At 39.7% G+C, this 20,587-nt stretch overlaps 1 protein-coding gene across 11 annotated transcripts in view; it reads left to right on the forward strand.

The window, feature by feature from the left end:
* DGKB (diacylglycerol kinase beta) overlaps positions 1 to 20,587 on the forward strand; it is a 385,269-nt gene that overhangs the window by 58,043 nt on the left and 306,639 nt on the right. For 6 of the 11 annotated variants that reach the window (XM_075419231.1, XM_075419232.1, XM_075419230.1 and 3 more), the window contains exons 3-4: positions 10,476 to 10,552; positions 17,212 to 17,232. The exons of 1 other annotated variant lie outside the window; for it this stretch is intronic. In XM_075419231.1, the coding sequence (XP_075275346.1) occupies positions 10,476 to 10,552; positions 17,212 to 17,232 (98 nt within the window). The remainder of the gene's footprint in view (positions 1 to 10,475; positions 10,553 to 17,211; positions 17,233 to 20,587) is intronic. 4 more of the 11 variants (XM_075419233.1, XM_075419237.1, XM_075419239.1 and 1 more) reach the window with 2 other exon arrangements.

Genomic DNA, 20,587 nt, shown 5'->3' on the forward strand with positions numbered 1-20,587 from the left:
CAGATTTTGTCTTTAAATGACATTTCTTTGCAATACTAAATACATCCTGAAATGGAAGAAAGATGTGTCTTAATGGCTGAGAAACCTGTAAGACAAATAAAACAAAATTGAGTTGGATTTTAGTTTTAAAAATAATCCCTTGATTCAACATTTATATCTGCTTTATGAATAAGATAATAAATTATTGTATATTAAAAAATTCTTAGGTAAAAGTCAGAAGTGTTGCCTCCAGTGTCAAGAGAGCTAAAATTTCACCTCTGAAATACAGTTTCACTACATAGGTTGTGAAGAACTGTCACTGTATAAACCTTTAAAACTTTGTAAGAGAAAGAGTAAAATAAATGTGGTACTTCAGAAGCAAGAAACATGATAAAGCAAAAAAGGGAGGGGGAAGTAACCATTAAATCTTCCTGCTTCCAGAAGAGTACAAAGCCATTCCAAGAATTGTCCGTGCTGCAAGGAGGAATGGAAGAACCAGATGTAGCTTTGAAATTATGTCTTACAATGAAACAGGGGCTTTAAGGCATCCTTCTCATTAAGAAATAGGGGGAGAGGGGAAGACAAACAAACAGCAACAAACCAACCAACCAAACCCCCCAAAGGCACAGAGCAACTTATATCGCCTGAGGAGCTTCCTCCAAGCTGTTTAAAATAAAGGCAGGCAATCAAAAGAAGGCGTGGTACCTTGGTAAAATATGTTGCAAATTTTGACTCACTCTCATTCTGAACAAGTAAAATGTGTTAGCTTAAGCTACTTGACAGTTTCCCTTTGCATAGTTACTGTATTTCATATGATATGTGATAATTTAAGTGGTAATGTAAATTCAAACCCCCAAATTTTTAACATCTTTGTATGCCTTGATATTGCATAACCATTTTGGCAATTTTGTATTTGGGATATATGTGGAAATATGAGAAACACATGTATCATTTTTAGTAAGTATACGTTGAAGGAATAGACTAATTTTGCTGGTAGAAGAAAGATCAGGCACATGTTAAGCCTAAGATACTTTATTTCTGCCTATCTGTAGAGGCTTGGAAAGGTTACGTGGTAATGCTTTCTTAATTTTACTTCTAGCATTTTTTAATTTTTGTTATTTTTTGGACTTCTATAAAATATAGGTATCTACTTCCATGTTGGTTGGAACGTTTCAAAATATTTCTAATTTCTGACTCAGAGTATGCAAAATATTTAATTTTAGACATGTAAGCAATCCTGTGCTATTTTTACTTCACTTCTTTAAGCTACTTTTTTATAATAACTGCAAAAATCATTTACATTTTTATAGACCTGTGTTTAAGTACTTAGGTATGTAAGAATATACTGTATGTGCATACATCCTGCTTAATACTTTCTGAAGCCATAGTTAAAGTTTAGGTTAAATAGGTAACGAGTTCAAAGTATTCATATTACAAATTATAAAGAGTAATTTTGGAGAAAATAGAAGCAAGTGAACTACTGTATTTTTTAAAGTGTAGATTTTAAAATCAGTACAAATGTTCTCAAACTTGTAAAGCCAATTCCCTATTTCTGCTTAAAATGAGAAAGAATACATGCTAAATTTCCAACCAAACTGATTCTTCACTGTTAGAAAATTAGTGCTTAGTGTTTGTGGTGAAATATGTTGTCAATAGCATTGCTTCCTCAATTTAAAGGAGAATGGTTTCATCGTCTTTCTAACTGGAAAGGTTATGAGCTGGCAGTCTGTATCAGATATTGTGACCAGCTATAAATAAGCAGGAAATGAGAAAAGGGAAAGAAGGAGCACAAAGTTACCTGCTGAGGGTTTGTATTAGTTTTCAGGCTCAAGCGGGGTGATGGGACCTGAGGGCCGGAGAGGTCTCCAGAGGCATCTCCTTCTTCCCGGTCTCAGGGCAAGCAGTTTCTGAAGGGTGGCATATTTACTATGTACACAAATACTGCATTTGGAATCTATGTATTAGAAGGAGTTGCAATATCGTGGTTTGTCAACTCATGAATTTAGGATGAGGGAATGCTGCCTCCAGGCCGTACGGGCACTGCCAGGCCTGACTGTCCTGTACCTGTCTGGCCTCCCCCAGGGCTCCCAACCCCTGCCTATGACACAGGACCCCATGCCGGCCCCCCGGGGCCAGCCGGCCCTGCCCTGGCAGCACCGCAGCAGGGCTGGTCTCCGGCTCCGTAGTGTCGGGCCCACCCATGGGCCGACCGCCCCGGGCTTGCCCCATCCCTGGGGAGATGCCCTGTGCCTGGGGCTGGGGCTGCCCCCCGGGCTGCCCTGCTCCTGGCAGTGGTGGTGTGCGGGGCCCTGGCTGCCAGGCCCTGCCCTGCTGCCCCAGGAGGGCCATGGGGTCCCGGCCCCAGGGAGCCCCCAGCCCTTGCAGCTCCCTGACACCATGAAGCTTGCTCTGAGGATCTTTTGGACTGTTTCAGCCTTTTATTTCCTGAATGTTGGGAGACAAAGGAGTCCAAAAGCCATTAAGATAGCTGCAGTAATTATAAATGGTAAAAGATGATTAGTTCTCTTTCTTCTCAAAATGATTGTAAGTACACACAGGAATTACCTGCAGATCCTCTCTAGTCCTGGAGTACGTTTTTGTTCTTTACTTATTTCTTCCTTTCAAAGGTTATCCCACTAGCAGACAAAAATTAAGCCTCCCCCTACTCCCCCCCACATCCCTGTTGTTTGCCGTAAACTTTCATTTGAACATCTGCTGTAGGGAAGTGGGATTTGGTGGACATTTTTTATTAATGTGGACTAAAGACGTGCTGGCACGTGCAGTCAGTATTGCTTTTTTCAAATGAATCCTTGATTGTCTCGTAAATATCACTTACTACATAGCAATGGATAAAATGGGCCACTCTTCCTCCTTGTGATGCCAGGCCCTAGCAGAGAAAATGGGTGGAAGAGGCAGCTCCTACTTTGGCATCAGGAGGGAGAAGCTGTCCTCCTCTGTCCTCACCTCCTTCACCTGTCTCTTCTTCCACCTCCTCCATTTTCCGTTGCAAAAGTGACTTGCAGCTCTATTTATTTAGGCAGCATCATCCAATTCTGCCTTCATTTCCAGGAACCTTTTTGCTAATTGTTTGTCACAGAATTGAATGGGAATGTGATGTGCTGGGGGATGTAGTCACTCAAATTCTCCAGTTTAAGGAGTTTAACCCAAAGTTTTTAACAACTTTGGTAACAACTTCTTGAGGGGAGGTCTGCTTCAGACCACTGGACAGTGATTGCCTTCCCAGCCTGGCCACTCTTTTCAAGGGCACAATAGGTTTTAAATTCCAGTTACAGGAAAACCAAAATTCATTGTTTATCCCACTTAAGGTTTTAAATGTTTGATTCTTTTGTGAAATTTCTATCAAAAGACCACTTACAAGTCACAAACCAAAACCGAGGCATGACCTATATTGAAAGAGCTTTGCCAGCAAGCCTGAAGCCAGATGTGTGAGAAGCATAGGGCATATAAGCTACTACCTTCTGCTGGTTCGGTGTCAACCATCAGGCACCTCTTACCAGCACAATTCATACTAGGCAAACTGTTTTTACTGCAACAACCTGTTTTGTTGGAAAGTGAACAGTTTTTACCCATTGGTGCTGCATACAGGTTTGTTGGCAGGCTTGGACTTTTTAACATACTGGTATTTCTAGACCAGTAAAGCTTTAGATTAAACATACCTATAGCTTGAGCAAAAACATTATCCGGTTCTCTGAATAAAATAACTATGCAAAAGGAAAAAAAAGGTATGTGTATAATTTCTTATATGTATGTACACACATATTTTTGTATGGTTGCATCCACAAAAGAAAGCAAAGTCCACAGAAGAACAAGAACCCATATGAAATTTGCGATGTCAGCTGAGTGCTGGGTTTTTCCTTGTGCTTCTCATTAGCTTATCTATCAAGCAGGGCTTTCGAGTTTGAGCTAGGCTTTAATGACATGCAGAACATTGTGTATTGAAGGTTGCACCTTTTTTTTCTTCATAATCCTAATAAGGTGTATAGAAAAATCTCTGTGGAGCTTCTGTATATTATTTCAGAATTCCATGGTCGGACTTTAGATGCCTGTGGTATTTTTTGTATTGTGTAAATTTTACAAAAGGGAAATAGAGATAGAAAGTGGTTATTACTCTACTTTTTATTATGGGTGTTAAAATTAGTTACAGGCCATTAAGTATGGAGATTATTACGAACTTTTGTTGATATTGAAAAACATATCTGGATTTATAAGGGATTTACCCATAATTCAATCATTGTTTTCTACTGCTTATTTACCTTTAAGTTGTAAAACAGTTTTGTGTCTAGTTTTTCTCTGAGTTTTATGTGAATTCTTATAAGTCTGTCTTTTTTTTTTTTCTTTTTTAAGAAAAATCCTTTTCAAGAGTTTTTCTGGGAGGATGTGGGGAAAAATGTAGACAAAGTGTGTGATCTGGGCAAGCTTTCCTTCTCTTTTATGTTTTCTGATTATGGGAGAAATGGTACATCAAATTTCGATCTCAGTTGAGTGCTCAATCTTCCTCATCTAAAGTTGAGTCATTTAAAAAAAATGAATCATAATTTTTAATGTGGGCTAAATCTTAAATGTTTTTGAACTTAGTATGTAAATTTGTCTTCAGTTATAAAAAGTATCTTTGTTAGGACTGAAAGACAGTTAAGGAATAATCAGACACTTTGACATTTTTACTGTTATATATGCAGGTTTCTTATTTCTAGTGTCATGATTTTAATTGTTTTGCCTTTATTCTGAAACAATACAACTTTAGTCCAAGTCTCATCTATATATCTGTTGTTTTGGAATCTTTCTTTTAAAATAAAATTTCTGCAGCACCATGTGGAATCCAGCTACTTTTCTCCCATATACTAGTAATAGCTTCTCAGTTAGCAGTCTTCCATACCATGCCTAGCCTGTTTGCTTTGCTCCAGACTCACTGGAGCGTGAAGTGGGAAACCACCTCTTAACCTCATCCACGGAAAGCGCTCATTCCTGGGCCAGAGTTTCCCTTTTTCTCCTTCCACACCCTTGGCCGAATGAACACTGCTGCATTATATCCAAATTGCAACAGAAGACAGACTGAATGATTAATAAGAGTTTAAATCCATTCAGGAAGAGAAGAGAACTGAAGGTCTTCCATATGAAGTGAATGCGCAAAGCACTGGGCTAGTGGGTAATAAAAATAAAGAAATTTTGAGAATAAAAAAAGAGATGTTTCATGAAAAAACCTTTATATTTAAGGCTATGTGAAATTGATACTGTGCCAGCTATATAGCTTTGCAGAGAAGATGGGATTTAAGAACTACAGTGACAGGCTATGTGCTATATCTACACATATTTAGAAACTGTCTCTTTTGAGGAGAGCTTGGAATACAGAGACTTAGAAAAAGGAGGAGTTTGTCCTTGATTTAAAAAACAGGTAAGAGTAATCCAATTGAGTTTAAGACCGCATTTGTATTTTAACATGAGTGGTTCTTATGAATTTACTGAGACTACTGACAAAGCTGTAAGTTGCTGAGTTATGCAGATCACAGCATCATACAGTGGTTTGGGTTGGAAGGGACCTAAGAGGTCACCTAGTTCCAACCCCGCCTGCCGTGGGCAGGGACACCTTCCACTAGACCAGGTTGCTCAAAGCCCCACTCAGGCTGGCACCAGTTGCTCTTTCCTTGTCCACCAATGCTGTAACCCTGTCATAGAAGGCTACCAAATTTGTCAGGCATGGTTTGCCCTTAGTGAAGCCATGTTGGCTGTCACCAATCAGGTCCTTATTTTCCATGTGCTTTAGCATAGTTTCCAGGAGGATCTGCTCCATGATCTTGCTGGACACAGAGGTGAGACTGACTGACCTGTAGTTCCCCAGGTCTTCCTTTTTTCCCTTTTTAAAGATGGGGATTGTATTTCCCCTTTTCTGGTCAGTGGGAACTTTACTGGACTGACACAGCTTCTCAAATATGATGGTTAGTGGCTTAGCAACTTCATCCATCAGCTCCCTCAGGATCCACGAATATACCTCATCAGGTCCCCTGGACTTGTGCATCTTCAGGTTCCTTAGATAGTCTCGAACATGGTCTTCTACAGTGGGAGAAGACTTCCACATCTGTCTTTGCAGGTAACAGTGAGAACACAGGTTATGGCTTGACGCTTGTGTTTACACCACCATTTTCCAGTGAGTAAGTAGATTATTTGGATCAGACTAAATAAACGGTAATGGAACCCATAGCATTGTTGTTATTTTCTTGTTAGGAAACTTTGGGAAAACAGTTAGGAAAACTTCCTAATTACTTCTGTGTATATTTTCTGAAAATTTTTGTGTATTTTTGACAGAAAGTGTGTGCTTGACTTTTTTTTTTTTAAGTAGAATTGATACCTTTTATTGGAGTTTCTCAATTTTATTGGTATACAGCTTTCTTCATGTTCCTTTAGGTCAGCTTATTAAAGATGGAACATGTGCCTAATACGCATTTGCCTACTAGAGGCTGAGAAAGGAGAATTAATTTTTCCTAGGAATGTCAGCACTGTTGAAGAGTATGCATGCAGAAGATTGTCAACTGGTGTTTGACTTTAAATATAGATATGTTGAGTTTTTAAAATAATGTCTATTCATGTTAGCTTAGATACTGTCACATGAACTGAAAAAAAAAGGATTAAAAGGCTGTGAACAAAAGATTATGAAAAATAGTTCTACATTGGCTGTGAAATGTGTGTTGTGGTTCTCGTAATAAATACAGCTCCTGTCCAGAATGCGGAAATCTCTTGAAGAGTTTTGCTGGGACAACCAAAGCAGAATTTACATCTGCAAACCCTATTTTCTTGATGGTTATTTCAAGCATGGAATTAGCTATGCTTTGTACACGTGACTGCTTTAAGCTCATGCACCAAAAAGGTGAATAGTTGTGTTGGTGCTGGAATAGAGAATGTTTTTTATCTTAATGATACTTGACTAAGAAGAGTATGAACAAAATTAACAGCAAATATTTATTTTTCATAAGGAACATAACACAGGTTTTTGGTTTTAATTACAATTGCATAGGCACAATACTCATCTGAAGATGAATAGACTATATCCGGCAAATTATGAAATAAAAAAAGCATGGTCATTGCAGGAAGAAAACCTCAAGACACTGTTTTAAAACTGCTAGAAAGTAGACCATTTCTACTTTTTAATATATTTATTTATTATTTTCTTTAGATAATAAAAGGTGCGTGAGGAGACCTTGCTGTTTTTTAGTCTGATGTGTGTTTAACCTCTTTGCTCCAAATCTCAGAAAAATCCTTTTTTAGGGTGAGGTTCAGTCACCTCTGTCATACATCTGCTCATCTCACACTGCTGCTTTCATAGTGATTGACTTAATAAGATGCAGGGATTTTTATATACAGCTATGTATATGACTACTTAAAAACATTGAAATAATAGAGATCAAGTAAAAACGAAATTGTTATAAGTCATCAATTTGTGTCCTTGTCCTAATTAGTAAATATCTAAGCCATCGACTTCTAAGTCCAGTTCTTACTAAAATTTAACACACCGATTTATTATTTTTTATAGTTTTTGTCTTTTTTCACATAAAATTATAATTATTTGCTGTATTTCAAATGACACAGCAAGAAGACCATGGATTACTTTATTAGGTAAATATTTGCTGTGGCTGCCTGTAAGACCAGCTAAACTCTGTTGCTTACAGTTGACTGTAACGTTGAACTACGTCCGATTAGTGAAAATAAACTGCTTTATTGAGGCCACACATAATGTTGAGTGTTTTCATTTAAGAAAATTTCATAAAATGACAAACATTGGGAAAAGCCAGTCTTATCAACGACCTGGATGAAGAATTAGAATGTACCCTCAGCAAGTTTGCTGACGACACCAAACTGGGAGGTGTGGTAGATAGACCAGAAGGCTGTGCTGCCATTCAGCGTGACCTGGATAGGCTGGAAAGCTGGGCAGAGAGGAACCTGATGAGGTTCAACAAGGGCAAGTGCAGGGTCCTGCACCTGGGGAGGAACAACCTCATGCATCAGTACAGGCTTGGGGTGGACCTGCTGGAGAGCAGCTCTGCGGAGAGGAACCTGGGTGTCCTGGTGGACGACAGGTTAACCATGAGCCAGCAGTGTGCCCTGGCTGCCAAAAAAGCCAATGGGATCCTGGGGTGCATCAAGAAGAGTGTGGCCAGCAGGACAAGGGAGGTTCTCCTTCCCCTCTACACTGCCCTGGTGAGGCCTCGTCTGGAGTACTCTGTCCAGTTCTGGGCTCCCCAGTTCAAGAAAGATGAAGAGCTACTGGAGAGAGTCCAGCGGAGGGCTACAAGGATGGTGAGGGGACTGGAGCATCTCCCCTACGAGGAGAGGTTGAGGGAACTGGGCTTGTTTAGCATGAAGAAGAGAAGGCTGCGAGGGGAACTTATAAATGCCTACAAATATCTGAAGGGTGGGTGTCAGGAGGATGGGGCCAAGCTCTTTTCAGTGGTGCCCAGTGACAGGACAAGGGGCAATGGGCACAAACTGAGGCACAGGAAGTTCCGTCTGAACATGAGGAAGAACTTCTTCCCTCTGAGGGTGACGGAGCACTGGAACAGGCTGCCCAGGGAGGTTGTGGAGTCTCCTTCTCTGGAGATATTCAAGACCTGCCTGGACAAGGTCCTGTGCAGCCTGCTGTAGGTGACCCTGCTTCGGCAGGGGGCTTGGACTAGATGACCCACAGAGGTCCCTTCCAACCCCTACTATTCTGTGATTCTGTGATTATTACAATCTAAACTGTGTATGAGGGTGAGGGGGAAACAACTCCTCCCACACCTCTTAAAACTGAATTTTACTGGTGTGTCCTGTTTATAGCTGTTAAGAACTGTCAGAAAGCTATTTTTCAAATCCTTTACTGCTATATTTTTTCCTTCTGGGTTGCATAATTTACTAAATATACTCATTGGAATCAGGTTTAAGGTGAATTTCTGTAACTTTTAAGAACTCTTATAATGCTGTATTTTGTTGTTACAATTATAATATTAGTAAGACTAGCTCCTAATGCTTGTAATTTTAAGTGTCTAACTAATTGCTCATGTGATAGTCCTGTTCTTGGTGCACTCTTTGCTTCACTCCTTTCCTTCCAGGTTTTGTTGTAGAAATAAATATGCAGCCACTAAGTTTACCTGTTTTCTTCTATAACACATCTGCTGCTGTTCATGGTTTACTTCAGTGTTGTGGCCGTTATGCACATTTGACTATTATGCACTCGACTAGTGCATTTGAAAGTAAAAATTGACTTAAAATTTTTTTAGTTGTATGGCTGAGGTATTTAAGGTGGAAAAGATGGTTATGTGCACGATGTATTATTCTAAGTGAATCTGAGTTTAAGAGGTTTATGTAGTGGCTACTTACTGAAGTAACTGTTCTGTTATTCTGCATGTAGATAATTTAAAACAAATTGGAAAGGTTAGACCTATGTGTGTCTGAATCACAGAATCACAGAATGTTTGGCGTTGGAAGGGACCGCTGTGGGTCATCTAGTCCAACCCTCCTGCCAAAGCAGAGTCACCTAGAGCAGGCTGCATAGGACCTTGTCCAGGCGGGTCTTGAATATCTCCAGAGAAGGAGACTCCAGAATCTCCCTGGGCAGCCTGTTCCAGGGCTCCGTCACCCTCAGAGTGAAGAAGTTCTTCCTCATGTTCAGACGGAACTTCCTGTGCTTCAGTTTGTGCCCATTGCCCCTTGTCCTGTCACTGGGCACCACTGAAAAGAGTCTGGCCCCATCCTCCTGACACTGACCCTTCAGATATTTATAAGCATTTATAAGGTCCCCTCTCAGCCTTCTCTTCTGCAGGCTAAATGAGCCCAGCTCCCTCAGCCTCTCCTCGTAGGAGAGGTGCTCCAGTCCCCTCATCATCCTGATCCCCTCATCTCCCTGAACTGCAGGGAGTTTGCACAGTTCTGTTAGGCAAAAGTTGTTCCGAAGTTACTGTACCTGACAGTGGTTAGAATATCTTAGATGTCTTAAAAAACTGAAGTTTTGATATCAATATTTGTTTTCTGTGGTGTGACCACAGATAAAGATTTGTTTTCTTCATGTTTCCCCTTTGTCTTGATATCGTTTGGCTCCTCTGAGAGTTCCTCTACTCACTGGCAGCTGTGCTGGAGGACATTTAGTAGCACTGTTAGGAATGACCATGTCCCATACATGACTCGGGTTTCAAGGACAAGAAAAGTGACTTGAAATAGTCCTTGCAAACAACTCCTTCAGAAATATGCTGCTCAGCAATAGTTAAGGATTGGGTCAAAGAGTGTTTGTGTCTGTGGTTTTTGTGTTTATTTGCTGATTTTTACAGTATTTGGTGAGAAGATATATTATCTTCTCATTTTCTTTGTGCCCACAGCTCTCATACAGCTAGAGAAAATTGTTAATGTGCATTGAGAAAAGCTGTTAGAAGTTTGGTGGTTGTTGCATTAATTACATTTCATATTATGTAGATCAGTTTTATGTATTTTCATTTTCTCTCTCTTTATTCTTCATCCAGATTCCACCAAGAAAATAAAGGATGTCTTAGAAGAATTCCATGGCAGTGGTGTATTAGCAAAATATAATCCTGAAGGGGTAATTCTTCTTCTTTCTTCAACGGTCAGAAATGCTGGGGAGAAATATTTACAAATGTAGCAAATCTAAGCATTTTAAATAGAATATTGTTTATAAATCAGCTGTTTGGGGTATTTGAAACTGGAAAACAAAAATGTGAATATTTTGAAGAACTGAAAGTTTATGAACATCACATTAGACAAAACTGCTTAATTATTTACATAATTCCACATGTTCTTTTCTAAGATTTAAACAGACACAAAAACCCCCACACCTTAGGTAAGGTTAACATACTTCCCAATTCTTTATAAAGATTGGAAATGTTAAATATAATTTCGAAAGTTAGAAATGTGAAATCTGTTTAGTTAGGTTTTCTTTTTAGGTTCTGTTTCTCTTGTGTTGTTTCTGATAGTGGGATCCCCATTATTAAAGGAGAATTTCTTTCTGATGTTATGAAACAAAGTATTGAGCTGAAAAAAAAGTGTGTGTGTGTGCATTGTCACTACAGATTTACTACTAGACAAGATATTCTGGTGTGACTGGTAGAAAAAGCCATGTTATTTTCTTTTGTTATCCTCCATTGCAATTTGTATCTGCTTAGCACATTGTAATCGTGATTCAAAATGTAGCTAAATAAAAATCAGTTTCAGTAATGTTTCTAACTGCTTGCATTATATGGATTCCAGGATAGAAAAGTGTGCTAACAGTTATGAACTTTACTTAATCTTCCATTTCAGGATGTGAAAGACAAGAATTATTGTCAAGTAAGGTAGTTATAACTCATTAAGTATTGAAAAATTATTGACAGTGAACTTACAAAAAACCATAATGTTGGTCATTTTAGTTTGTGAGGAAAATATTTCATAATTCAGTAAAATAAGATAAGTTGATCTTGTAAATGATCATCTTAAATCTCCATTATTTTAGTCAAGTAGAATTGTAGATGATAACAGGATGGGAATACCTTTATCATCTGACTTATTCTCCAAATAAACATAGGCTGTAGGACCTCCCTTAACTGATTTTTGTTACAATGTAGACACATTTTTGTTTTGTTTTTTAGAAAAATGTAAACTGTTGATTTTCAGACTCAGTACTTACTCTTTTTACTATTGCAATTTTCTCTGTGCTCTTAGTGTATGTGATAAAATGGTCTTAATTTATTATTCACATTTTTTAGAAATTCTGCACTTTTAAGTCATACAATGCTTTCAGTTTAGTGAAGTATAATCATTTAAAATACAGAATAATTGTGCATTTTATTCATATTTAAATAACATGTTGCCATGTAGGTAAAACATTATCAAATTATCAATGTTTGTGTGTAAACAAATCAGTGTTTGAAGTTGTGAGATTACTTTATTTTAACAAAGTAATTCCTCAAATTTGAGTGTACGTGGAGATTGAGTCGTGGCAAAAAGTGATCAATATGGGCACCTGGGACAATTACTCTGACTGAAGCCAGGTGAATTGGCAGAATTTGTGCAAAGCTGGAATTAATAAACCCAGCATGTCTTGAGCCGAGTATGACTCTGGCATTTCCCAGAGTTCTTCATTTCATAGTGATTTGCTTAAAGAATCCTACCACCGTACTGAAACATCCAGGGATTATAGAGCAGCAGAGCACCCAAGCCAGTGAGCAGGGTGGGAGGATGGAAGGAGAGGAGGGAATGCAAGTCAAACACCCTGTGATGGGCTTCAGCGTCCTCAGCAGGGATCAAGCTGTTCACTGCTACTGGGTCAGTGTTGGACCCAGGCTAACCCTGACAGCTTTTGTACTTTGCTGATTAGCACTGCGACTTCAGGGAGTGCAGCATAAGGAAAACACAGCTAGCAGCGAAACTGCTTTGGATCTAGTAGGATTTATTAGCTCAAGTTTCTTGCCAAAAGCTGCTGAACTATAAGCAAAGTAGCTGAAATTTCCTCTGCAGTTGAGTGAATATTCCAAGTCAGACAGAACTGTGTTTGCACAGGTGTGTCTGTATTTTTGGCATGTGTTCAACCTGCTATGTGGATGAACTCTTTAGAGAATGATTTGCAGGTTGATTGTATCTGGTCAGATGAGGACTCCATGAGTTGAATGTACTGTTTAAGTTCAGTCATTAATTATTATCTGTGAATGAGATGATAAAAATTGACTGATCCAGCTGAAATCAGTCATAGTGCAGCTTTTTACTTTTGCATATTATAGACGGCACTTCCGCGTTGTTGTGTTTTGTAGAGGATACCATCATGTTTCCTTTTTCGCTGCTTCCTAGATCATTATCTCATAAGCACTCTAAGTATTTTTCAAGTCTTTTCAATATTCTACCAAAAAGTGGTGCCATTTTTTTACCAATAAACATGGGGTATAGAGCTATGGCAGATTTAGCAGTGTGATAGATTTATGTACTTAGGAAAAGGCCTGAAGAACTTCCCCTTTCAAGCTTGTGCCTGCTTAAAGGGTTCAGGAATTTATTCTACTCCATTGCTTTGTCGCGGCGGGATTAAGGACTCGTCATATGACCAATATGATCAGACAAAGCCAGTTTATTGCGCTACAAACCCGTGTTTATATAGTTCCTTGCCACGCGATAGCTCTAACGTGATTGGATGCATGCACTGTCCACGCGCCGTTCACCTGTACTTCTCAGTCTCTGATTCGTTTGACGTTATTAGCCAGGCGCATCAAACTCCTCCTCAAAATCTTGTTTGTCTTGCTGACTGCGGTTAATGCAGGCCCTTTAGTTCCTCATTGTGACCTTGATGCCTGCTCCTTTACAGGCTATCAGGAGTCAGGCTCGGAGTATCTGGAGGGCTTACCACATGGCCGTGGTTCTCCAAATATCCCACATTGCTTCTGTACTGCAGTTTTTTACCACGAGCTGATTTAGTGGGACGCGAATAGCAAAAGAAAAGCTATTGGTATGCAAAGCTTGTTACCTGAAGTCGTCTGGTTTGTTTTTCCGTTATCTTATATCTTGTCAAGTGAGTGGTTTTTGGGCTTAGTGGAAATGATGTATCTGATTATCAGAAGGTCATCCAGTATAGGGACTTTATTTATGGAGCTTTTACTCTCTGCTTTGGTTGTAAGGGAGGTTACTAAAACTTCTACAAATGCTACTGAACCTCTGCCCTTCCACCTTCTTCTCTGAGTCAGTCAGATACATATCTAAGAATAGATTTTATACCCGACGTAAGGCACACAGGTAGGTTAAGATCAGCCTCCTGACAAGCTGTGATTTATAAATATTATTTCTATCATTCGAGATTTATTTAAATTAATTAATTTCAGCCATTTCACTTTGAGAGAAGCACTGAATAGGCTGACAAGAATTAGAAAAGCAGATGGAGTTAAAGACTGTATCTAAATGGACAGCAAGTACACATCATTGTGTGCTTGTAGACCTCGTGTCATCATCCTTTTTGAGGGATCAGTTGGAGCGCAGCATAATTTCTTGTTTATCTGGTTATCTGCTTACCTTCTAGAGGTCTTAGGGTTAATCAGTGCATGAAGAGTGAGGGTGGAAGGTGCATGAAGGGGTCTCAGCCAGACAAATGGTCAGGGTGCAGCTTGGGTCTGCATGTGGAACAGAGCAATGCTCCAGAGTTACACAGTTGAGATGTGGATAAAAAGAATAAATGTGCCTGTGCAGAAAGACTAGGAAATCAAAAATTTCCAGGAAGGTTATGACAAAGAGTTCATGACACAAGGCACATTCCATGATCTGATCTGCCCAGAGAGATGAAGCCTCAAGTTTGGCAGAATGTTTGTAGTCGGGTTGCAATCATCTGCCTACACCAAAGGATTTTTTTTTTTGGAAGTGGTGCAGATACTTCTAAGAAGCTTTCTCCAGGGTCCTTCTGGTTTCCAGAGGTTTTAGGGTTTTTCTAACTTAAGTCTCTGGATGTATCAAAGATATGTCTGGTAACTCTAGTTTAGCAAGTCTGGCATAATCAGTGTAATTTATGCAGAGAATACAACTGTTTCTATAATTTTAAGGTAATACCTCTTATTGGGAAGTAGTAGTAGCAGTTTGTGATGAAGGTAGAAAATATGGTGCCTTTATTAAAAGGAGTAAAAATTGTTAGAAACTAAAGCAGCATATAGTCATAGAGTCATAGAATGGTAAGGATTGGAAGGAACCTTAAAGATCATCTAGTTCCAACCCCCCTGCCATGAACAGGGACATCTTCCACTAGACCACGTTGCTCAGAGCTCCATCCAACCTGGCCTTGAACACTTCCAGAGTGGGGGCATCCACAGCTTCTCTGGGCAGCCTGTTCCAGTGTTTCACCACCCTCATGGTGAAGAATTTCTTCCTAATATCTAATCTAAATCTGACCTCTCTTAGTTTAGAGATGTTCCCTCTTGTCCTGTCACTACACACCCTTGTGAAGAGTCCCTCTCCAGCCTTCCTGTAGGCCACCTTCAGGTGCTGGAAGGCTGCTCTAAGGTCACCCCAGAGCCTTCTCTTCTCCGGGCTGGACAGCCGCAACTGTCTTAGCCTGTCCTCATAGGAGAGGTACTCCAGCCCTCTGATCATCTTTTTGGCCCTCCTCTGGACCTGCTCCAACACATCCATGTCCTTCCTATTTTGGGGGCCCCAGAGCTGGATGCAGTACTCCAGGTGGGCTCTCACGAGAGAGGAGTAAAGGGGCAGAATCCCCTCCCTCGACCTGCTGGCCACGCTTCTCTTGATGCAGCCCAGGATAGGGTTGACTTTATGGGCTGCAAGCACACATTGCCAGCACATGCTGAGATTCTCATCCACCAGTACCCCCAAGTCCTTCTCCTCAGGGCTGCTCTCAAGCCACTCTCCGCCCAGCTTGTACTTGTGTTTGGGATTGCCCCGACCCACGTACAGGACCTTGCACTTGGCCAGACTAAATAAACCCAGTTCCCTCAGCTGGTACTCATAGGACTTGTGTTCTGGCCCCTTCACCAGCTTTGTTGCTTTTGTTTGGCCATGTGCCAACACCCCAATGTCTTTTTTGTAGTGACGGGCCCAAAATTGAACACACCACTCGAGGTGCGGCCTCACCAGTGCTGAGTACAGGAGCACAATCACCTCCCTACTCCTGCTGGCCACACTATTCCTGATACAAGCCAGGATGCCATTGGCCTTCTTGGCCACCAGGGCACACTGCTGGCTCATATTCAGCTGGCTGTCAACCAACAGCCCCAGGTCCTTTTCCGCTGGGCAGCTTTCCAGCCACTCTTCCCCAAGCCTGTAGCGTTGCATGGGGTTGTTATGACCCAGATGCAGGACCCAGCACTGAGCCTTGTTAAACTTCACATAGTTGGCCTTGGCCCATCGATCCAGTCTTGTCCAGATCCCTCTGCAGAGCCTTCCTACCCTTGAGTAGATCAACACTCCCGCCCAGCTTGGTGTTGTCTGCATGCTTACTGAGGGTGCACTTGATCCCTTGTCCAGATCATTGATAAAGATATTAAACAGAACTGGCCCCAGTGCTGAGCCCTGGGGAACATCACTTGTGGTACTGGACCGGCCTCCAGCTGGATTTAACTCCATTCACCACAACTCTTTGGGCCTGGCTGTCCAGCCAGTTTCTTACCCAGTGAAGAATACGCCCATCCAAGCCATGAGCAGCCATTTTCTCCAGGAGAATGCAGTATGAAAGGCTTTACTGAAGTCCGGGTAAACAATATCCACAGCCTTTCCCTCATTCACTAGGCGGGTCATCTTGTCATAGAAGGAGATAGAGTTAGTCAAGCACGACCTGCCTTTCATAGACCCATGCTGAGTGGGCCTCATTGTCCACCTGGGTGTCCTGTATGTGCTGTGTGATGGCACTCAAGATAATCTGCTCCATAACCTTCCCCAGCACTGAGGTGAGACTGGGGGGCCTGTGGTTCCCAGGATCCACCTTCCAACACTTCTTGTAGATAGGCATCACATTTGATAACCTACAGTCAACAGGGACCTCCTCAGTTAGCCAGGACTGCTGATAAATGATTGAAGGTGGCTTGGTGAGCGCTTGCACCAACTCCTCAGTATTTGGGTGGATCCCATGCGGCCTCTTAGGTTTGTGTGTGTCTAAGTGGTGTAGCAGGTCGCTAACCATTTCCCCATCAATTATGGGGGCTTCATTCTGCTCCTCGTCTCTGTCTTCCAGCTCAGGGGTCTGGGTACCCTGAGAACAATTGGTCTTACTGTTAAAAGACTGAAGCAAAGGCAGCACTAAGTACCTCAGCCTTTTCCTCATCCTTGCTCAGTATGTTTCCGCCCTCATCCAATAAAGGATGGAGGTTGTCCTTAACTCTCCTGTTGTTGTTAATGTATTTATGGAATTTATCATGGTATTCACTTCTGAATAAGTTGTTTTGTTAACAACCATTCTTGGCAACGAGTAATTTTTAATATGTTTTTTTTTTTCCAAGTACACAAGGATGAAAGACAAATGCTATATTGCTTTTTTTTCTTGATTATCTATCATTGCATGATTAAAAATAAATTGCTTGCACTCTCTAATCAAGACTAGAATGCTGACTTAGAACCATTTTCTTGACATATGTGCTAATTCAAGAAAATGGGATGTTCTATCTAATGTCTTAAACTTGTTTATCTACATCACTAACCTTTCAACAAAAATAGTTTTTTTATAAAAGCAGAGCCTGAGTGTTACAACACTGCACTAATATACGTGTGTTCTTTCTTTCCTTGCATGCGTTACAGAAACAAGATATACTTAATCAAGTAAGTAATCTTAATTTGATTTTTTTTCCTTTTGTTATGCATAGGAGCAGTATCTTTTATAGGCTTCCATTGAGATGTCACTTATTAATAAATACTGCATGTGGCTATTCTGCGAAATAATAGACAAATATTTAAAGCTGAGAGCAAAGTGCACTCTTTTTCTGCTGGCAGACTTTTTCATTAGGTGAATTTCATTTTTGTCATTCACAGTACATAATTTTGCTAACATTAAGAGGAATGTGAAAAATAAGAGCAAGTAATTAACTTGTTCCGTACTTGTCACAGAAATTTCTGCTTAGTAATGAGATCTCATAATGGTTTGTATTATTCTAAAATGACAAAAGCACATCTCAGAAAAATAATATTACTGTTTCTATAACCATATAATACCATTTATATGTAGCAGGCTTAAAATTGCAGATTTTATAATTTGAATCGGACTTATAGTGTGCTTTAAGCAAGTGTGACTTTACAATGATTGCAAGAGAAACGGTTAAAGACTTTATCATCAACCCAAGACTCGACTCCTGAGAAGCTTCAGTAGCCTAAAATCAGGTATAAAAATACAATGGAAGCAAAAGCTGGGAAAGAAGAACTAATCAAACAGACTAGTTTTTTTATATGACCTGGTTATTCTTTCTTCGTAGGTGTTAAAAAGCCCTTGCTCCTCTGTTCTGGGAAGAGGCAGCCAGAACATGAGAACAATGAAAAAGTCAAGAGACTGAAAGGATTAGTTTTGTAGGAACCCCTCACTTTCTGAGGTCAAAGGCCAGTTGAGCTTTTGGAGGTGTGTTACTGAGAGCAGTACTCCCCATTCCCAAAGGGGCTCAATTTTCTTCAGACGACCGATATTACTTTTTTAGTAAGCTAACAAAGTGACTGCAACGGTTCCTGAAAGAGAAGGTATTCAGGTTAAAGCGGTGTGGCTAGGACTGGTCTGGAGACTAATCTCATTAGTATTTTTGCTCATAACTTTGTCAAAAGTAGAAGATGAATACTAATAGAATCAACTCACGAAACCAAATTTGGGAATTGTTGCTAAAATGGAGAAAAATCTGAATATTGTACTGGAAAATCTTCATGACGTTATGGACTAAAACAAATGGAATGAAGTGCACTAGTTCAGAGTACAGTGTGGTGTACCCTGCGACTAGTGGCATTGTTAGATAAATTGCTGTGTGTGATAGTCAATCGCAAGATGATTGCAAAACATCATTGTGGTTTGATCATGAGGAAGAGAAATATATTACTGGGACATTGTAATAGTACTAATTCCTGTGGCAGTGGGCTGAGAACAAGACAAGACTTGTAAGAAAAGGTAATATCTTAGGCCCATTGGCATAAGTGGAAAGCTAGTTAAAATTTCAAGCACACAGAAATATGGATTAAAAGAAGGACTTTTGTGCTGTTTCCCTCAGCTACGTTCTTTGATCTGACAGAAGATACTAGTTTACTGTAAAGACCTTGCCTTAGTATAATACATAAAGTATTTCTAGTATAGACAGGAAGATTTAATTGTCTATTATAAGGTACTGCAGAAACCATATCTTTCTGCTTTTGACCAAATGATGGGACAAAGTGAACTCAAACTGGAACTAATTTACAGAAGGGTTAGTAGGATTTTGAGAATTATAGCACATCTATTATGTAGGAGAAGCCTGTCCCTCCCGTGTAAGAATCTGAGGACTAAGAAAGGATGTTGTATCTGTCTAGCTACAAAACAGAAAAATTTAGCAACTTGGAGTATCACCAGCAGAAGTCTCTACCCTGCAGATACTGGGCACTCAGTATTTTTCTGGCTCTCTGGACAGCATTTCTAGGGAAACAGCTTCCTGGATACCTAGAGAGTTGGGAAGTTTGCCAGGCAGCGATGCTCGCAATCTGGCTGTGAGTCTGCTTTCTGCAGAAAGCGCTGAGGGCACTGAGGTGTAAAATGTTTCAGATAGTCAATTTCTGCTTCAAAACTGTTCAATTTTGAATATTTTTGATGATCTTTAGTGGTGCCTCTGTCTCCTTTTCTCAATCTGTGCTGACATGTCTTCCTCCTTGATAACTTCCTTCCCTTTTGATACTTCCCCTCTGCCTTAATATCTCATTTTTATCCTTTTTTTCTCTACTTTTTTGCATTGCACAGTACCCTATGTTTAAGCTTTATGAGCCTCGTACTGCTTTCATTTAAATGTTACCTGTTTATTTCTCATAGTTTGTTAAATGGCTAACTCAAGGACTGTTTTCGAATTCTGAATAATAATATAAATATAATATAAACTGAAATATAAATGTTTTTCCTTTTAAAATACCTTGAAAACACATCTAGTTTATTAGGGTGCCGTCATCAGTATTTAGATAGAAGCTGATAGACAATTTTAAGCTGTCTTGATGTTCAGGCCAGAGGACTATTCTATTTCAGAGAATGTGCTGCTTAAAGCTACACCATTTTTAAAGGAAAATAAAGAAAAAATGGAGGGTCACACTGGTGTCTACTGTATGTTTAACATATTTTATCTGAAGAGTGACAGACTACTCTGACAACAGTTCAGCTCCTCTAACAGCATGAAAACAGTATAAATATGGTACCAATTATGATACTGAGTTACAAAGTATGAAAAACGCTATCCTCATGTTTTCATATTAATTTGAAATATCAGCTAAGTTGTTCTTTTCTTACAGTGAGTAAACACAGAAATAAATTCCTTGAGAAAAGATACATTTAGTGTATTTCTTGATTTTTACATTGCAATTAATGAATATTTAAAATTTATGCATTTCGGCTCAAGTATACATGAAAAGGTGCAATGTTTATGAAAAATTAGAGTTACAGCTTTTTATTCTGCTAGTCATTGGTGATAAATTTCATAATATTTAACTACTAAGATGCGTTTAGCATCAATGGGAAAGTATCCTTCTGTGTTTTTAAATGATTGTAATTTTAATTGCATTACCCTGTGCCTTCATTTATCACTACTTCTCTGAATTAATGCTGCGAAAGAAATAGCAGGGAAGAGGTATTAGGCTAATGGGTATTTGGACTCTGCAAAACAACAACAAATAAAGACATTTTCTTAGGAGAACAGCATTTAATGTTGAAATTCTGTTTAATTTATAACATTGAGAATTCTGAAGCCATCGAATGAGTGCTGTGTTGGTGTTATGGTGTTTTTTAGTTGACATCGTATTTGTAACAGTTGGGTAGTAAAGGACTATGTGATGCTTGTGAGCAGTTCTACAGGTGTTTATGTTACCTGGTCAGACACAGGGCAGGTCTATTTTGTTTACCTGCAAAGGATATTACTTAGAAATTGCAGGCAATGATGAGGCTCTAGAACAGCCTAATTTTCGTTAATCTCTGGTTTAG

The sequence above is a fragment of the Opisthocomus hoazin genome, chromosome 4 (assembly GCF_030867145.1).
Source record: "Opisthocomus hoazin isolate bOpiHoa1 chromosome 4, bOpiHoa1.hap1, whole genome shotgun sequence".
In the NCBI taxonomy this organism is placed as follows: Eukaryota; Metazoa; Chordata; class Aves; order Opisthocomiformes; family Opisthocomidae; genus Opisthocomus; species Opisthocomus hoazin.